At 34.1% G+C, this 20,196-nt stretch overlaps 3 protein-coding genes across 5 annotated transcripts; 2 read left to right on the top strand and 1 right to left on the bottom strand.

Annotated features, from left to right (window-relative positions):
- Positions 1 to 447: 447 nt before the first annotated feature.
- On the top strand, positions 448 to 2,910 carry LOC106656561 (26S proteasome non-ATPase regulatory subunit 6). Its single transcript, XM_014377607.2, has 5 exons — positions 448 to 959; positions 1,306 to 1,657; positions 1,750 to 2,078; positions 2,149 to 2,317; positions 2,402 to 2,910. Exons 1-5 carry the CDS (start codon positions 770 to 772, stop codon positions 2,574 to 2,576), a joined length of 1,215 nt encoding a protein of 404 aa, XP_014233093.1. The 5' UTR covers positions 448 to 769; the 3' UTR covers positions 2,577 to 2,910.
- Positions 2,911 to 3,211: 301 nt separating this feature from the next.
- Positions 3,212 to 8,108, top strand: LOC106656495 (DCN1-like protein 5). 3 transcript variants are annotated; one of them, XM_023462091.1, is made up of 6 exons: positions 3,212 to 3,502; positions 3,864 to 4,083; positions 5,342 to 5,607; positions 6,280 to 6,658; positions 6,752 to 6,962; positions 7,032 to 8,108. In XM_023462091.1, exons 3-6 carry the CDS (start codon positions 5,486 to 5,488, stop codon positions 7,115 to 7,117), a joined length of 798 nt encoding a protein of 265 aa, XP_023317859.1. In that variant the 5' UTR covers positions 3,212 to 3,502; positions 3,864 to 4,083; positions 5,342 to 5,485; the 3' UTR covers positions 7,118 to 8,108. The 3 variants fall into 3 exon arrangements, with proteins under 3 accessions (XP_023317859.1, XP_014232982.1, XP_014232981.1); XM_014377496.2 differs by lacking the exons at positions 3,212 to 3,502; positions 3,864 to 4,083 and adding an exon at positions 4,440 to 4,587 and having other exon boundaries at positions 6,283 to 6,658; XM_014377495.2 differs by lacking the exons at positions 3,212 to 3,502; positions 3,864 to 4,083 and adding an exon at positions 4,442 to 4,587.
- Positions 8,109 to 10,038: 1,930 nt separating this feature from the next.
- LOC106656477 lies at positions 10,039 to 18,928 on the bottom strand. Its single transcript, XM_023462094.1, has 3 exons — positions 18,923 to 18,928; positions 11,626 to 11,841; positions 10,039 to 10,962 (listed from the first exon to the last, which is right to left on the bottom strand). Exons 2-3 carry the CDS (start codon positions 11,804 to 11,806, stop codon positions 10,556 to 10,558), a joined length of 588 nt encoding a protein of 195 aa, XP_023317862.1. The 5' UTR covers positions 11,807 to 11,841; positions 18,923 to 18,928; the 3' UTR covers positions 10,039 to 10,555.
- Between the last annotated feature and the right edge of the window lie 1,268 nt (positions 18,929 to 20,196).

Raw genomic sequence — 20,196 nt, forward strand, 5'->3', positions numbered from 1 at the left:
TTACTGCAAGTTTTTTTTTACTCTATTTTCTACGCTTTTTTATTATTTTTACTTGGTGTATGGATACTTGTGTAAATGCCTTTTTATACTTTGGTAAATCGAAGATTCTTCGAACGATTGCAGCGGAGTTTATAGCGTTTCACTTGATGAGTGTCTTGCATAAGTGTACATATGAAAATAAATAAACAAATAAATAAAGATTTTATTACAAAAAAAAATTATACAATCATTTCATTATTGTTTTCCTCAAATATCATAATCCTATTCCTATCAATATCTATCAATATGCATGTTCATAAACAGAAGCTTTAATTTTTTTAATAAATTATAAAATGAGAAACTGTTATTTAAAATTTAATTTGAAAAAATAATTAAACTTTCTAAATGATTTTGAGACAGAAAACTCGAAAAACTTCTATTTAGGTTGACTTATTCAAAATTGATTATTTCAATTTCTCAGTATTCGCGCGTACGCAATTTTTGTATTTCATGAACGAGTAAATTAATTTTTGCCAAAAATCGATTCATAAAATCAGCATTAACCCGTAGGAGCAGCCATTCACTCTTATGACGTATGCTCCGCTAATCCGACATTTCAGACAAACCCTGACACATCACAATAGCTGTATCGGGCAGCGGGCTGTGGTCGTGTTGTGTGCAACAGACAGCAGTAGCCGAGCGCGTACACACACGATTCGACATACACTGCCGAGAAGTCAGCTAAAAAAAAAAAAAATATAACACGAAAACACGCACGAATAAGTCCGCAATGTTTCTCGCCGAAACCTACAAACTCGTGTCCAAGCCCAGGCTCACGCCCTTGGAGAACAACGAGGACGATGGATCAGAGAAGAATCCCAACTTCCAGCTGGCCCAGTGGAAGGGCCTGCTGAGCTTGAGAGAGTGCGCGGAAGACACCACCGTGAAAACACGACTGCTCACGGCCATTCGCAATGGAAGTGAGTTGCACATTTTTTACATCGGCGATATTCAATGTCAAACGTTGATATTTTGTTGAGCGATGTAGATCGCGAAATTATGGATGACGATTTTAATGATTTTGATGGCTTGGCTGTGATTCTATGCCAAACTTTGCGAACGACGTTAGCATTAACTAGTTTGACTGTTTATCATAACCTATAAGATGTGTTATATATTTGGGATCTGCCGGGCTTGAATGACGTTATTAAAAATGTTGATTCATTCACCCAGTAGTTGAAGAGTCAACAAAATCATTCAAATCTCTACACTACATTGTTCAAAATGGTTCATTAAAATGTTATTAATTTTAATTTTTCCATTCAGACAAGGCTCCATTTTATGAAAGGGTCTGCAGAGACCTTAACTGGCCCATCGATGAACCCTTGTTGAAAAAAATGAAAGCTGTGAACGAAAAAGAACTTCAGGCACTGGACAATGCCATCGAAGATGCCGAACAAAATCTTGGAGAAATGGAGGTCAGGGAAGCTAATCTGAAAAAGTCTGAATATCTGTGCGCCATTGGCGATAAAGAAGAAGCAGTTGCTGCTTTTAAAAAAACCTATGAAAAAACAGTGTCCTTAGGTCACAGATTAGACATTATTTTTCACTTGATTCGATTAGGTCTTTTTTACATTGATCATGATCTTATCACAAAAAATATTGAAAAAGCAGAACAGTAAGTTAAATGCTATTTAGAAGCTTTTTGTATACAATTTATATGTAATCGATAAGAATGGCACTTAGAAATGATTTTTGTTTCTTTTAAAGGCTTATTGAAGAAGGAGGTGACTGGGATAGAAGAAATAGATTGAAAGTATATCAAGGTACTTATTGTATGGCAGTGAGAGATTTTAAAAGAGCAGCTGACTTCTTTTTGGACACCATCAGTACTTTTACTAGCTATGAACTTATGGACTACAATACGTTTGTCAGAAATACAGTTTATCTAAGTATGATTAGTTTACCACGTAATGAGTTGCGTGATAAAATCATCAAGGGATCAGAGATTTTAGAAGTGTTGCACAGTAATCCTGATTGTAAAGACTACTTGTTCTCACTGTATAACTGCCACTATGCTGACTTCTTTAAGAATCTAGGTAAATCATTAATTTATAACATACACAAACATACTTTGAAGCTGTTGTAATCAAACAAACATAATTTCAGCACATGTTGAAAAACTAATGAGACGAGACTTCCTTATGCATCCACATTATCGTTTCTATGTGAGAGAAATGCGTATTCTTGCTTATTCACAATTACTGGAGTCTTACAAGTCATTGACTTTACAGTACATGGCAGAATCTTTTGGAGTCAGTATTGAGTATGTTGATCAGTAAGTATCTTTAATAATTGGTATATTTCGCCAAAACAAAATCTTGTTCAACTGTAATATTAATAAAAAAATAATCTTTCACAGGGAATTATCCCGTTTCATTGCTGCTGGACGGCTACACTGCAAAGTGGATCGCGTCGGTGGAATCGTAGAAACGAATCGACCCGACAGTAAAAACTCGCAGTACCAGGCGATGGTGAAACAGGGTGATTTGCTGCTCAACAGAGTCCAAAAACTGTCCAGAGTGATCAACATTTAAAGAAGCGTGATGAACCTTGGCCTTTACGGCTGATATTTGTCAGTCAATAACCACAAAAGAGTTGGACGGAATTCTGCACGGAGGACAACTAAAAAAAAAACTGATTTTATTACTGTTTAATAGAAATTATTATAAAAGTGAATCTGTAAAATTAAGAATTATTCTTAAGATTTGTAATCAACTGAGAATGATATCTGGCTCAACTGAATCATCAATAATTTGTTTTCCTTTATATTTTTGTCACGATTCATGTCGTCGCATATAAAGCATTGTATTTATTTTTCTTTGTATTTTAAGATTAACGCTAATGAATGAATTATACAAAAAAAAACCACGTTAAAGCGCATTTTTTTACCCCAAGTTTCATTCAAGAAATCCCTTTATCTTCCAGCATAAACTTGATTGGATTCCCTTCATAAATTTTAAATAACTCTCTAGATAAATTTGAATTTGAATCGATTTCAAAATAATTCGTTTCTCGAGCCATGCTAATTGCCATATAGTCAGTCAGTTTAAGTAAATGAATCGACAACAATTTATCATCATGCTACAAAAACAGGCGAGCTCGCGCGCGTCACCTCGCGGGGCCGCTGGAATTGCTGCTCGATCCAGTGGTAATATAACAAATGCGAAAACCGAACGCACACTGCCAGTAGTCATTCGCGAACCGTTGCGAATAATACGTTCACGATTTATTTGCAGTATCTATATTCCGCATCGGTGCAGACCATAAACAGAGCCCTTTAATTGACGCCTCGTCGAGTTCGCGGTCCACCTGATTACTCCTTGAGCGGGATTGAAGTGCCTGGGATCCGTCGTAACGTACATTCTGGGCCGCATCGATAGCCGTGCAGAAATTCTGCCAAAAAAAGAAGCCAATCTTTACATCCCTCTAACCTCTTCGTGTTTACGGTCTGCGAGCATAGGTGTGTGCAGAGCGTTTATATTTTAGTGCTCGATGATAATGATATTGTGTGATTGACGAGAGTTTCCCGATCGTTGAGTAAAAAAATTTTGCCGTGATAAGAGCATCGTAAACAGTGATTATTATATAATTAAAGAGTATTATAATCAATTAAAGAGTGATTCTCGTGGAAAATTTTCCAAGTGATTGATATGTCTGTCAATTTTTATCGTTCCCATCCACGACACACCCCCGCTATCGCGTAGCGCACAAGTTTTTATCGTTCCCCATAATTAAATCCGCGGCCGATCGTTATCGTAACGACTTCTCGGGTAATTTAATCGAATCTATGATCCAACGTTTGTTCTCGGATCTGCTTCTAGGTGGTGATTCTGGTGCCACGAATCTAGTTCTTTTCTCGCCTAACGATGTATTCACGAACCTAACCTTGTTCCATCCATCAAATTAATTTCCGCCACAACGGAGCAGCAGCGGAATCAGCAACAGCGAGAAGATCGCCAGGTCCAAGAGGACTACGTGGGTACAGGCGACATCACTGATAGACTTGGCTCGGTGAACCTCTCGTGCAGCGAATCGCAGCAGGTGAGCCCAAACACGATAATATCATATCGACGAGACGAGACTTTCCTATAATCTCTAATTTTTCGTAATTAAACTTTCGGTGAGTTTTTGTGCCGTTGCGAGGCTCGTTTGATCGTACAACTATTAATAGTACAGATCAAATTCATTCATGAATTTTGGATTTTTCGAATAACACTGATACTCCTGTCGTGTTTACTTTTAATGACGTTTTTTTATTTGCCTATTGTGAACAGTAAGTGGACCACTATATCCAATTAATCTATTTTTATACATCTTCAGAATTCAAATAGACAGCATATGATTATATGTATTGAAACATTCATCAGTTGCTATTCATGATTGTTATTATTCAATTGCAATTGAATATGAAACATTTTCAAGATTATCTAAGGTCATTAGAGTGATTTTTTAAACTGAAATTTTGATCAAAATACAAGGGTGATTAAAATGTTTATTGAATATCTCAGTTTGACAAGTGCAATATTGCTAATCTTTTACCTCTTGGTAAGATAATGAATTGTCATAGAATTCAAGAGAAATCCAAGGTTGATTTATTTTAGGTTAAATTTCAATTGCTTTCATTTACAAATTTTTAAAGCCACAATAATATAACTCAGTTTTAGAATTTTGAAAGAAAGTATTTTTACTCAAATTACTGGATGAGTAGAAAAAATATTATTTATTATTTTTATTCTCTTTGTTTTCAAATCTCATACAAGTTATAAATTCAAACAATACACTTTTACCGTTGCCCAGCAACGATGTTTAAATGTTTTTAGTATGTTACTTTTTGTAACTGTCAAGCATCACTGAAGTAATTACTTTTTCAAAATTATTTCAAAATTCTCACACTCTTTCATTTTGGCAAATTTTTATTTTTAATAACATAAAACTTTAATAATGAAAAATCAAAACAAAGTATACAGTGAAATTTTGGAACAAAATAATTTAAAAAAAAATGGATTAAGTTCAATATTGCCAGGATGGTTTTCCTTGTATTCATTGGTTAGAACTTTACCATACAAATCTGATGATAATAAGTTTGATGCAGCTATTATAAAACAAAATCTAGTAATCCATATAATTTTAACTAGTTTATGGTTAATCTTGCTCCTTTATTGTTTGAGTAAAAAAAAGGATTTCAATTTTTTTGTGAGTTTCCATTTTGGAAGCAAAACTTAACTAAAATTATTAATAATTTTTAGTAGGAATAACATCATAATTTTATTCAATAATTTTTGTTGATGATATTTTTCAGGATCGGTGGAACAAAGAACAATACAACGACAGAACAAACAATAGTGCTGATCAATCCAAGTTTCAATATTGCAGCAATTCAAGTGCCCCTGACGATATCGAAGGTTCTCTTTCTGACGAAAAAAGTGAATTGAGAAACAGAGATATGCCTCGAGCCAAAAGAAAAGCTGCCAATACTGCAAATAATCATGTTCAACCCGAAATGCAACCAACCGCTCCTGAGGACAACCCTAGGCATCCATCTAAAAGAGTTAGGCATAATCCAAGGTTGGTATTGATTTGTTATTTGTCCATTAATAAAATTTAAATTAAGTGTTTTTTAAAGCATTTAATTTACTTGAATTTACTAGTTTTAAAATTCTTAATATCAAAAAATTTTAATTAAAAATGTTCTATAACAATACAAAATGACTCTCTCGCGGCCAACACCGAGAATTTTCCCTCGATAAAAATAGAGCTACGATGTCTGTCTCTCTTATTCCCGATTGCTTTAGGCACAAGTTCTGCAGTTCAGCTTTTCGTCTCTCGCGGCTCACTATTTCATTTGCGCTCGATATTATCATTACTTTTTAGTGGCATTAAAGTGTTTGCAAAAACATAATTCAATGCACAATAATTCAATCAAAACAATGAATTAGATAATCATACGTGTTTTTTTTTTTTTTTTTTTTTGAAATATTCGAAACGAGATTNTTTTTGATAAATTTAGAGTTCCCGTGATTTTTATTTATTTTTAGAATACTTCAGTAGAAAGAGGGGGTTTGCCACATGGACGCGGAGGACAGGTTTGTGTTTCAAATGAAGATATTGTCGCGTTAAATTGTGCTTTAAAAAACTTACTCTTGGTTTAAAAGTTCCTCAAATTATTTTTTATAAAATTTAAGTTATGACTTATAAAATGTAGCTATTTTTTTCATTCTTGTTTTTCTTGAATTGCAGCAGTGCGCGATCGACGCGCAACAGTCACAAGCAGGAAGACTCCAGACCTCTGTTGAACCAGGCCTTCTCGCAGCGGCGTTGCATCGCGTGGTTCAAGGAATACGCCGAAGAAGCGGAGCTTTTGGGTCCTGATGGTATGGTGAGGTTTTGCGAGGACATTGCCGTCGATCCGGAAAACATAGTGATGCTTGTGATAGCTTATAAAATGAATGCCCGACGAATGGGATATTTCACACAAGCCGAGTGGCTCAAAGGCATGATGGAACTGCAGTGCGACAGTGTGCCAAAACTCCAGTCAAAGCTCGAGTACCTAAAGTCGTTGCTGAACGATCACAACCTGTTCAAAGCTATTTATAGATATGCATACGATTTTGCTAGGGTGAGCAGATAGAAAGATTCAGCATTTTTAATTCAATCTTAAATTTAACTGAACTGAGAGAATAACTGTAATTTTTCCTTGTTTCATGTTTAGCAAGATAAAGACCAACGAAGCATGGAAATGGAAACAGCACAATTAATGCTGCAATTGTTACTTAGTAAACAGTGGCCACTATTTACACATTTTGCAAACTTCTTGAGTCAATCCAAGTACAAAGTGATAAACAAAGATCAATGGTGCAATATTTTAGAATTTTCAAGAACAATTAGTAACGACTTATCAAATTATGATCTGGATGGAGCATGTAAGTATAGAATAACTGTTTTTGATGAGCAAATAAATTAATTTTCATATAAAACATGTTCATTCATAGGGCCTGTGATGCTTGATGAGTTTGTAGAATGGTTAAAAGCACAAAGACAATTGGAAAACAACCAAATGGAAACTGTACATAGCTGAAGCTGATCTGATCTATCTATGATTTTTTTTATTAGTATTCAATTAAAAAATAATGTAAAAAAAGATAGTATCAAATATCTAAATACCTTGGCATTAATCGATTGTAAAAATATCTTTGCCTCTTTCTCTAGATTTTGTTAATGGATGAAAAATAAGGAAAAAAATTGAAAAAAATCTGAAATTATAGGCTTCAAAAACACGTGGGTTATTTTTTATTGGTTCAGTTATTTTGTTGCTATAAATAATATTCCGACATAAATGTTAAATAAAGTAGGTTCATTTAGGCATAAAGTTAGTTAGCTTTTTAAAAATAAATGCTAATAATAATTGTCATAGTAACATTACTGTTTTAATAAGTGTATTAAAAAAAGTGATTAAGTAACAGTATCCTTAATCAAACATTTTAGATTTCAAAATTTTCTTATTTGGTATAATAACCAAAAAATTTCTATATATTTCGTCAAATTTGATTAAGAAGAATTTGGTATGACTGTCTTTGACTAGAATATTAATAATAAATATTGAAAATGTGTATTTTTTGTGTTTGTAATTTGAGTTGAATTGCTCAAGGCGTAGTAAAAAATATAAATAATAATAATTTTCATATTCAGATAAGTAGTAATAATGTTGATAATAATTCAACGTATTTTTTGTGTACATGTGTTTAGAAGAAGCCTGATGTAGTTTTAATATGTTTAAAAGTACATTCTCAAACCATATAAATGAGTTGTATATCGATTTTGAAAATGTTGTGTTGACAGTAATTTTATCGATTACAAAGTAATGAGCAATTTCTTTGCGTAAAAAATTACATGTAGTAAGTTATTTGTGTCGCACTAAGGTTCAAGCCCTTTTTTTATAAATTGCTAACTTTATGTATTATACTTGTAATATATTTGTATACAATATTGCATCAATAATTCTATAGAAGTTACATTGTAACCATTGTTGATGTAATGAAGTTAAATGAATACATTATGTTGTAATAATATTTTGTTGTCCAAGCACAATTTTTGCTATGCAAGTCACAATCGACAAAAATACCTTCACCCCAAAGTTTATTTTTCATGTTTCTGATGAAAATGAACATTATTTTGAAATTCTACAAATACCACAGTTGATTGAAAATGGTGTTTACCGTTGAATATTCTTTGTTGCTCTTTAATCTTCACTTATCTAAGCAAATGTGCGTGAACGATGTAAATTGCAATGTAATATTTCTTAATTTACTTGGTCCTGAACAATCACTATCAATTCAATTCTTAAAAAATCGAATAGTTTCAATATTCACTTGTTAAATATTCTAATGACAACAAATCTTTGAATCAAAAATTAATTATTATAAATTTTTTATACCATTTCATGAACAATTGTTAAAAATAAAAGGGCAAGCAAAAATTTACTCTGCGTATTTTTTCTTGATCATTTTTTTACCTATCGGATACCTCAAATGTGCTACTGCACGTACCTATTAAATTCAAATATATGCATTGACTGGCAGTTATTTTTTTAAGAATGTTCATGATATCAAAAATGAGAAATTATGTGAAAGGCAATTGGTTACAAAAGTGACATAAGATCTGGGAAATGATTCCATTTTAGTAAATTTCATTAAGATTATTCTATAATAAATAAACATTTTGAAATTAAAAAAAAATGCCGAAAATCGAATAACATTTTTTTTTCAATTCTGAGCTACCCATATAAATTTGCACTTGAAATCAATTGAAATCAGTGAAAATTGAAAATTGGTTAAAATTAATCATTTTAATTAATATTTTTGAAAGAGATTTAATCATTTTAAGTACTGAGAATTGTAAGTTACCGCTGCATAATGGAATTTTTATCTTCTAAAGCCCTTGATAAAATATGTATTATTAAAAAAAATATAATAATATTCATTTCTCAAAAAGAGAGGGTAGAGAAAGTACGTATAAAATAAAATGAAAGTATTCCACGCTATAGAGAGCTCATTGTAGCAGCCCACGCTCCAAATATTGAGTCATGCATTAATAGAAAAAAAAATCGTGCGAATGTGTATCGCGCACAAAAGTGCCGAACAAAAACTACTCGCGCGATCTCTCTCTTTTCTGCAGGGGTGTGTGTAGGTACTGCTGCGCGAAGTTCGATGGCTTTGACACAATTTCTGCCCATAGAGAAAAAAAATTCAATGTAAACACATACACGCATAGACGGGCGAGCGAATCTATGCGCGATCTTTGTGAAAGGGAGCGCAGGAGAAAGCCTCGGGCAAAAAATATACGCACTGGCACATCCTGCCATCATTCACGTGCGCGCGTATATATATGAGCAATTTTTGCCGTGTGCAACTACTACCTCTATATACGCATTTATACACGGTACACCTAATAGTTCTCATCCTCAAAGTCTTGTTACGCGTTTTCGTGTGTACGGTGTGCGCGCAGTTGCGTTTGAAAATTTTAGCAAAGGCAAAAGTAGTAGCGGTATTCACCCTTGCGATAATCGCTCATTGAATCGTCGAAAGACGAGACTCCGCGCAGAAAATAAAAAGAGAGGAGCGAGCGTAGGAGCAGAGAAGGAGACCGAGAGAGAGAGAGAGAAAGATTTGCACACGCACACGGACTGCGTACCGCCAGTCGTCTCGTCTATTGTGTACATCGTATAAAACCTAGAAAAGAAAACCTTGAAAGAAAGTATCCGATCTTATTCGCAGTGCAGCAGCAGCAGCACAATAATAAATCTAGATATAGGTACGTACGCGCGTAGGAGAAAATCGAGGGTGCGTTTTATAGCAAAAAATAATCGTTCGTCTCTTTCTCTGCTAAAATATCCGCGCACACGTCGAGAGATGCGCGGATCTGGACGGTTTTTATGCTCTTTGTCGTGCAGGAAAGAAAGTAAAGAATGAGAAAAAAAACTTTGAGAAATTTTTTTTTTTATTTCGCTCGAATGCTCAAAATGAATACGATTCTTATGGTGCTACAGAATTAACTCTTTGCTATTACATACATTTTTTATTAAATTAATATCAAAAATATTCAATTATTCTACTTTACTCGATTATGAAGCTCGTAATAAAAAGTAGGATTTTTTCTAATACTTGAGAAATGAAAAAAAAATGGTAACTTTGTAAATCAATTACTTAAAAAGTAAAAGCGAACTTAGAACAGAGTATCGTAAACTTAACAGTTATTTATCAATAATTCTTTTCATTAGTCTATAGACACAATACATCAATGTCAATTCGGAAGAGTCAGGATTAAATTAAACAATAATACTTAAGAAGTGCCATTAAACTTTTCGTAATCCGATTTTAACAAGATTGTCATAAATATTTACAAAACCTATCCGATAATATAGATATATCATATATATTTATATTATTAAAATATACAAAATGTAACTTGATGCTTATTCACACGAATCAGACGCTCTATCGTGTTTCAAACTTTCGATTCATGGGTTCTTCCCTCGCGAAGATATCGGTTTTGTAACTTTATCGGATTTCCTTTTTTTAGGAGTCGGTATGCCGTATTTCGTCAATTTATCGTAAAGAGTCCTGGAGGGTATGCCATTCGCTTCCGCCGCCGCCGTGGGTGACATTTTCTGTTCGGCTACGGTTTTTATAGCCAGCAATAGTTGCTCTGGACTGTAATTTTTGTACGTTCTTTTGTTGATCTCTCTTTCGGAGCTACTGCTTTGAGCTGTGCTAATTTGCGTAGTTTGGGTAGATGATATTCCGAGAGAGTAGTTGAAATTCCGTTCGCTTTGACGATCGCCGATCGCCGCTCGATCTATTACCAGTTTATTATCATTGCTAATGTAAGGAATCTTCTCGTGAACAGAGAGGTCCAGTGGTTCGGCTGCAAAGACATGAGGATTTAATTAGAAAAGGGTATTCATAAAAATTATTATTTTAATTACTAGTAGTCATGGTTTTCTATAAGCACTATTTAAAAATCTTTTCTTAAAAACGAAAATATTCGCAAAAATAAATTTCTTTGCTTTGAATTGGTTTTATAAAATGTTTAAATTAGTTGTTGTTATTTTTGGGGAGTATGAGTGTTTCTCAAAGCACTCGGAGCTGATCGGATGTTTATTTCCTAAAATTTGATTAATTTTTTTTCATTCTGAGCTTAACCAAGATTTTTGTTAATTTTATCGAAGATTATAAATAAAAGAAAACTGTCATTTTCAAGATTCCTTATAGTCTCTTAAAATAGCATTCTAATACTAAAAATATTAATAAAATTCAAGGTCATATTTGATAAGACATACAGTACATTTTTATTTTCAAAGGAAAAATATTAGTTGAGATATTTTCAAAGTTGAATAATCGTATATTTAACGTAGAATTATTTGGCTAACTTTTAAATAATTTGATAAAACAAAAAAGAAAAGCCTAAAACTAAAACTGTCACTTCACATGCTCACTAAAATAATGAACCATCATAAAACGAAATGCAAAAAAATATTACGGGTTGTTTCATGAGGAATTTTTTAGTTTTAGCAATTGTTGAAATTACCTTTTATATCTTCAACTGGAAAATTTGATGATTTTTGTAAAACTTGTGGTGTTTCTGGTAGAACAAAAACACCATTAGGCGAGAGCACTTGTAATACACTAAAAAGTGCATTGATATCATTCGGCAAAGCATTCGACGGATTTAAAAGTTTTGCCAAATTCTGTATAGGTCCATTTAACATTTCACTTTTAATAGTCGAAGAAGAAATAGAATCTGCTAAAAATTTTAATACATTGTCTGAATTAGATTCCATTCTTGAAAAGAGTAATGCCTTTAAATGTTCATAGATAAATAGTTCGACGGATATAATTTTCTTATCGATTGAGAATTTTCAACATTATGATGGATTGCGAATAACTAAAAATTACTGAGAAGTAACTTATTTTCATAGGAAGGTATCTATCAACCTTTCAAAAAACTGAACACGCGTATCTTGATTCACTGCCGAAAACCAACTGCGCTCCAATTCAAAAATAAGTGTGTCGTACAAGGGCTTTAGAAATAATTCTCGCAGTGGGGATGAGTATTTCGAGAAAAGGGCCTTAGGACCCTAGGAGATTCATACACATTTACTATTTATATATGCTTTATTCATCAGAAATATGCTTTTATTTGTGAATTTGCAATGAAAAAAATTTTAATATTTTCTTTTGAAATGCAGCCGTGCTAAACAGTCTACCGTGTCTATACTTAAATTAATTCATAATTCATTTATAGTTCATAATTGTAGTTTTACAATTAAAATTGAATTTTTTTATTTTGCTTATAAAGATATGACACAATTATTTAGTATAGTATCTATAGTATTTCCAAGGCTTTTCCAGACTCTGTCTGAATTAATGTGCTTTCATTTAATTGAATTTCTGTGCTTGAATTTAAATTTTTTAAATGATTTTTCTTGACCTGCTCGAATGATTTTCTTTTATATCAGTTAGTTGATATTATTGAAGTGTGTATTGTTAATTTTTTATTATTTTAAAACGAAAATGCTATTTTATTTAAAAGGGCTCAAAATTAGAAGCGAGAACATGGTAATTTACACGAAAATTGAGGCATTATATTTTATCCACTTTCCTTGTAATCTAATACACTCCCCAAAAAAATTATCGCAACAACAATTTTGATCAAAATTTTGTCAATTTTCAAATGCTTCTATCTCTGTAAATTTTGATCGTATCGAAACGATTTTTTTTTAGTTTTCTGAAAAATCATTTCTAGTTTAACCCATTAACGACGAAAAAGCTTGATTTTTTTTATTGGCTTTCGATGCGATATGTTCCGTAGTTTTAGGCCACTAAAACATTTCGCTCCGACCTATTTCAGTGTAAAATTTTATGCACTTATAAAAACTGAGCTCAAAATTTTGATAAAAGGTATAGCTATTTAAACAGAAAAAAAACGTAAAAATTTGTGCAAAAAATCAATTTCTAGATTTTTTTAACCATGTTACCGCTAAGGAATCACGATATAAACATGATTAGGGGTAATCACGACTATCAAAATATCTCAGGGAATTTTCATTGAATTTTCGAACCACTTTTCAAGCTTTTGTTTTGTGTACATTTTCTTTAAACTCAATAGTTTTCGAGTACAAATGAGTTGTTTCATATGAATGAGTTATTTTTTGTTTGAAGGAGTGGTTTGAAAATTCCGCATAAAAATTTACCAATTATACCATGTAACATGGCTCAAAAAATCGAGGAATTGATTTTTTGCAAAAAGTTTTACTTTTTTCTTTTAAATAGCTTTTTCATTACCCCAAAAGTACAAATTTGGAGCTCAGTTTCTGAAAGGGCATTTAATTTTACATTGAATGCTCGTGCATAACGTTTAAAGTGCTACAAAAATTGAGTATTGCAGTCATTCGTTAAATTAAACATACACCTTGGCAAAGTAGTCTTTTTGACGAGTAATTTAAAAAGAGTTTTTTACGATTTCAGCTAAAATAGAAATAAAAGTAAGAATAAAACTTTTAGTTATATCAATTTTAATAAATTTGCTTTGTGAATTAATCTTATTTTAATTCACAATTCTATATACGCGGTTTTCTCGAAACCACGTTTTCTGAATCAGGCGGCAAGATATCTAAAAAAATAATGGACTAAAAGATACAATTTTTTTTATTTTAAAGCTTATTAAATTGTCTGAATCTTAAACCAAAACATTTTTAATTTTATCATTATCATTATTTTTTAGTGCTCTTAAAAGATCCAAGAAATGGCAAAAAAAAATTTTTTCCGAAGTCCCCCATTTTATCAATTTTTAACTTTTTGCAATTATTTTCATCTACTTTATAAGGAACTTCGAATTTTTGTTTTCAGGCAAAAACTGAAGGCACTAGCTTGCCGCCCGTTGAGGTGTCTTTTTTTAACCCGACCTCCACATAATGTTTATTGAAAATTCAGGTCTAATTTTTTTCATAGTACGTGAAACAAAGTAAAAAGTAATCCATTTTTGTTTCTCATAAACTCATATTTTATTAATTATTCAAAAATGTATAACTAATGCTACATTATTTTTATTTTTCTAATTCGATTTTTCAATCAAAATATATTTACAAAATGTAACCGACAATATAATTTTTTCATAAGTTCTCGCTGCTCTCTTGTCACATTCGTTTGTTTGTACATAAATTTATTTTTACAATTCTGTTTCTATCGTCAAGTATATATTGCACAAATCTTCGTTTTTTAGCCTCGTGGAAATCTCATCACACACCGTGATCGGCAATCGAGAGCTTATCAATTTCCAAAAGATAAGCTGCGTCGATATCAGAAAATATTCTCTCGCCAGCTTCTCACACAGATTCAAGGTGCAAAACTTGACAGATTCGCTCGTCATACACGAGAATCTGCTGGCGCAAGCGATCTCATAATATTTCTCGAACGAGACTCGTTGCGCAGCTTCTCTATGTGGCAAGCGAACGAGATCTTCGAGGGTCAGACTCGTATAATCGTCCTCTTGTATTATAATATTTGCTGCTTCTACAACGAAATCATAGTTGTTACAGCAGTAATTTTCGTGATCGTCCGACCTCTCAAATAATTTGTACTTGGCGAAAAATTTGATTAATCTTAACTGATTGCTTCGATCGAGATCGTAGCCCTTTTCTCCAAGCAATTCGACCACGGCGAAGGCACCAGCAGCTAACTTCAACTCCAAGTTATCGTAATGGTGGAATTCATCGACCAAGCAAGTACTGTCCGGTAAAACAATGTTGGTAAATTCAGCTCCACGCTCTAAAAGTATTTTCACGCAATTTGGCAGGAAATTTTTTACAGCCAATTGCAGTGGTGTATGATTCGCATTGTCGCGCGCGTCGAGCTCTACCGGCTTACTTTGGTCGTCGATAATTTGAAAAAATTTCTCCAATAAATTATCGGCGTCGCCTTTCCAATTGCTACAAATATAATGCAGCGGAGTAAGCCCCTCGTCGTCGACCGCAGAGATGTCTGCCCCGTTGTCCAACAGAAAGCGCACGGATTCTAGTTTACACTCGCTGGTCAGCACGCAATGTAGAGGCGTTCGGCCCTTGTTGTCGCGAGCGTCGACCTGCACCAGCTGGTTTTTCTCCTTTCCGAGCTCGAAAATTACCTCCAAAAGATTTTTATAATCACCTTCTTTCGCGGATGCCAAATGCAGGGGGGTCGATCCGTCGTAGTTTGCTAAATTTACATTAGCTCCGTTCTTTAAAAGCAATCGCGCCAGCGTTTCGTTGCCGTCGGACAGAGCTAATTCTAGCGGTGTTTTACCAGAATTATCACGAGCATCTACTCTTATCGTACGCAACAGACTTTGGTTAATGTTGAAAAACCACTGAGGCAAACCGTCGGTCCAAAATGTGGCTCTCTTGCAAATGACGTGTAGAGCTTTTGATCCGTCGTTATTTTCTAAATCAAGATCGGCACCCCTTTTAAGCAGTAATTCTGCTGTGACCTTCAAGCCTTCTTCCAGAGCCAAGTGTAACGGAGCGTTCCCTCTTTCATCTTGGGCATTTATCAGCACCGGTCGATTTTTCTCGTCAGAGATTTCAAACAGCAGCTCCAATATATCGCTGTCAATGTGCTCAGAACACAATGCGTGTAAGAAAGTCTCACCCTTGGCGTTGGCTACGTTGGGATTGGCACCTCGTCTAAGCAATAACTTGATCAAATTCTGATGCTTGTTGTCAGCAGCTGCGTGTAGAGCTGTGTTTCCGTTCTTGTCTTGAAAATCGATCTGCACACTCTGCGACCTTTCGTCGATTGATCGGAAGAAGATCTCGGCGAAGTCGTCATCGTAAAATCTCTGGCCCAAGAGATGAAGCGGAGTCGATCCTTGGCTATTGGTATCATTGATATCAACACCGCGTCTCAGTAGAAACGTGAACATTTCCGCTTGGCTATGCTCAACTGACAAATGTAGCAGTGAATCACCTGTTTTTGCCACCCGCCGATCGATATCGTGCCCGAGATTTAGACATTCCTCGACGATATCGACGGCGCCGGACATGCACGCGACATGCATATGGGTCAAGCCGCTCTCCTCGTCGATGTAATCGACTCGAAAGTTGCCGTATACTTTCAAAAGTAGGCGCGCCGCGACCTGCCAATTACAAAATCTTGTCTTGGCCGCGTGATGCACCGGTGTGGTTCGATGCACTGGCTTGTCGCATTCGATCGAAGGCACGATGTCTACGTAACCGCTGGCGGCTACTTTTTCGATGATGCGCTGACCGGGGTAATCTTCGGCGATGCTGCAGTTCATCGAGGCGACGCAGAGAAGCCGATCGATTTCTTCGGGTCTGAATGAAGCTCGGATCCATGAATCTTGTACTGTCATATTTAACAGAGGATTGAAACGTTGCAAGAGTTCGGTATCTCTTCCGTCGAGGTCCCAATAATTATCCGATATGTCTTCTTCGATGCGAGCTCTCTTCATGAGGTCCGAATAATCGTCCAAGATGTCTTCTTCGACGCGAGCTCTCTTCAATGGTTCCAATTCGAATCGAGCCATCTTTGATTTATGATAAAATACAATAGAAGTCGTGATCGCACGTGGAGTGTAAAATTTTTCACAGCACTAATTGTAACTGTAAGCGTTTTATAGAACACAATGCTAATCGATATTTTCAGCGTGGCGTAGTATAGTTACGCCAAAATCTACTAGAAGGTCTAATTGTTGCTGCTATTGCTACTGATTGCGACAACAAAACACACACACACACACACAGACACTAATTGAAAATCACTCGATCGAAGAGAAAATTTGAGAGACGTCTGAACACTCCAATGTTTCAATATCGAATGATCTAAAAGATACAGAGCTCGGCTCTGTATCTCAATAAAATTAGAGAAAGGTGTCGCCCATCGAGAGAGTCGAACGTCATTGGTAGTGGCGTGAGATGGAGGCGGGCACTTAAGCTGTGTGTACTGTGTATGCTACTGTGGTGGCCGCTATTTACGCACGAAGATTCGTGTACAGGGTATGATGAGAAGTAGTATCTGTGTACTGCATTATCAGAGAAAGTTTGAAGCCGAAAATATCAAATTAAAAATCGATTAGTCATGACGCGTACTTAAACACAGATTCTTATCTAAATTTGAATAATGGGAAAACCCAATTTTAGTAAAAAAAATTAGCATATTACGTCCGGAGGAAGTGAAAAACTGGAAAGCCCCAGTTAGTCTGGTATCCGTCGTTTTTCACGAATCAAATTTCACGAATAACCGATTTCACAAATACCCCCATCACGAATACTTTTTTCACGAATATATGGTTCACGAACGCTATTTTCACGAATCGAACTTCACGAATGACTAATTTCACGAATAAGCATAATGTATGCGCAAGTTCAGGTAACGGGTTGACGCGGCATTGTTCAACATTTTTTTTTTGCGATAACCTTATTTTTGATTTTTTGAGGGCGGGGTGGCATACACGTTTCCGCCTGCTCGTAGGCAAAAACCATCTTGACTTATACATTTATATTTCATTTTATATTTATATATTTCATGTCCGAGATTCAAAAAGAACAAGCAGATACGGAAATTGCGATCACAGAAATATGCTTGGGTAGAAAAGTGAAAGCTTTACCGAAAAAAATTCAAAATATTACAATTGATTATGCCACATACAAAAAAGCTGGAAATAAATTGAAATTTTTAGAGTTGATTGGGAGCAATATATTATTATGAATTATTACATGATTTTGTAAGATATATTTTAACATAAATAAATTTTTGTACGATTTATACATGTTCGTGAACAAAGTCATTCGTGAAATCGGTTATTCGTGATATACGATTCGTGAAAATGGACGGTAACCACCTATAAAATCTTAAGGGGAGGCTCTCATCTGGCGCCTCAAAAATGACGTGTTTTTCGTGATTTTTTTTTTTTGTGGAAGGAAGTGAATAATGCAGTCAAGTTTTTTGGTACTTATAAAGTATGTATTTAACTATATTTACAAATTTTTTTAGACCAAAATATCGAATTATTTATCGCTCAGCAGCGTTTGATGGAGCTCATGTTAGAAAAAGGTACCTCAACGGGCGGGGCAAGTTAGCGCCTTCAGTTGTTGCCCGAAACTAAAAATGCGAAGTTCCTCTTAAAATAGATGACATTTGCTGGAGGTTGAACTTAAATAATTGCAAAAAAATTAAAAATTGATAAAATGGCGGACTTCGGAAAAAAAAAATTTTTTTGCCCTTTTTTGGCTCTTTTAAGGACTGTAAAAAGTAATAATAATGAAAAAGTTTAAAATTTTATAGGTTCAACCTCCAGACAATTTAATTAGCTTTAAATTAAAAAAAGCGTATTTCTAAGTGCAGTACTTTTCGAGATATCTTGCCGCCAGATTCAGAAAACATGGTTTCGAGAAAAACGCGTTAGAAGTTTTAGAAAATGAATATACATACATACATACATCGTTGCCTCATAAAAAGACAGCTTCGGTTTTTTGTCTATAACTTTTTAACTAAATCGATTTTGGTAAAAAGGGTTTCGGGGGTGTATTCTACGGGACATTTGCTAACTAAGTAAGCAAAAAAAAATCGATTTTTTGATCGAGTCTCATGAGAGCCTCCCCTTAGTTTACATAATATTATCAATTTAAATATTAATTTCGCGGTAATATAATCGGGAAGATTTTTTTTTTTTTTTTGAAAGAATTATGTTTATTTGACAAATAATGTGTTTTTTACAAGTTAAACATATACAGAAAACACAACTATATAATGAGGTCAAACTTAAAGAAATGGTCCCTTGGGACACTCGACAGTATATAATGAGTTATAGTAATTATAATATGACTTACATGTTAATGAATAATATGATATTGAGCCTCTTAGAAAATGTAAACTAAGAATTTGCTACAATGTAATTTAAAGTTAGTGGTTTTGGATTAACATGATAAACTATAAACTATACAAATATATTTACAAGATTTACTTATAGTAATTAAAGCCTTTTAACAAATAGGCGTCAAATTTTGTTATATGGTCACAATAAACATGTTGACTACTATCAAATGATTCGAAGTATATTTTTATGTTGAGATTTATTTCTACTCATCTGGTAGAGAACATGTCTACCATCGTTATGTATTATTACATTATGTCTATCTAAGTAGAAGAAGGCTTCTGGGGGCACATATACCCATTACCTAATGCTTTTCTAATATATACATCGTTATAAATATATGGACCATAAATTGGGCTATTAACTTTACTGTTAAGCGCGCACTTAATGTAGTTCTAATTAGGCTCTAATTAGGTATACAATGAACGAGTCAATTCTGGGTATTTCAGCTTGATTGAGTAGCTCACATAGTTACTTACTCTTTTTACGTAATTGCTGCTTACCGATCGGTATTTGTTTAAGAAGGCTCGAATTATTTTTTTTTTCGAATAATCTCAATTTTTTAACAGCAGACGCAGACGAGTTGAACCAGATGGGACAACCGTACGTAAGCAGAGGACGAATGAGGCATAGGTAGCAAATTATTTTAGCTCTATTGTTTAAAAAAGGTGAATAGAATAAGCTATGCAGCTTCTTAAACATTGCTCTAGCTTTCTCCAGCTGTTTCTTCTTATGAGTGTATATAAGCGGGAAAATCACGTTACATGAGCTTGTGCCCAAACATTCAACCCTCGCTCGTTTCTATGCTTAACATTAGATGGCTGTAACTTGGCGTCTACTTGATCGATTACCTATTGGAACGTCTTGAAATTTTCGTTTTTTGACGTACTTTTATTGGTACTAAGTTGCCACGTTATTTTAATAATTTATCCCATCGAAAAACGCGTATAAACAAATAAAAAGTACGTCACAGTCATGAAATTAGGTCTAAAAACGGCTAATAATTGCCATAAAAACAATTATACTGAGATGAAAACTATACCGAATTGTTGTGCAGGTAATTACCTTCAAAACGAGATATCAATGAGCTCGATCGCATTCATACGAGCCAAGTTACAGGGGTTAAAAGACAAAAAAAGACGTATTTCTAGGAATTGTGCACTAATTATTGCATAACTTTTTTTCTAGTGGACGGATTTTCAATTAATCTAATTCAATCTCTTCGTTTTT

Source organism: Trichogramma pretiosum, unplaced genomic scaffold, assembly GCF_000599845.2.
Source record: "Trichogramma pretiosum strain Unisexual culture from Peru unplaced genomic scaffold, Tpre_2.0 scaffold20, whole genome shotgun sequence".
Taxonomy (NCBI): domain Eukaryota; kingdom Metazoa; phylum Arthropoda; class Insecta; order Hymenoptera; family Trichogrammatidae; genus Trichogramma; species Trichogramma pretiosum.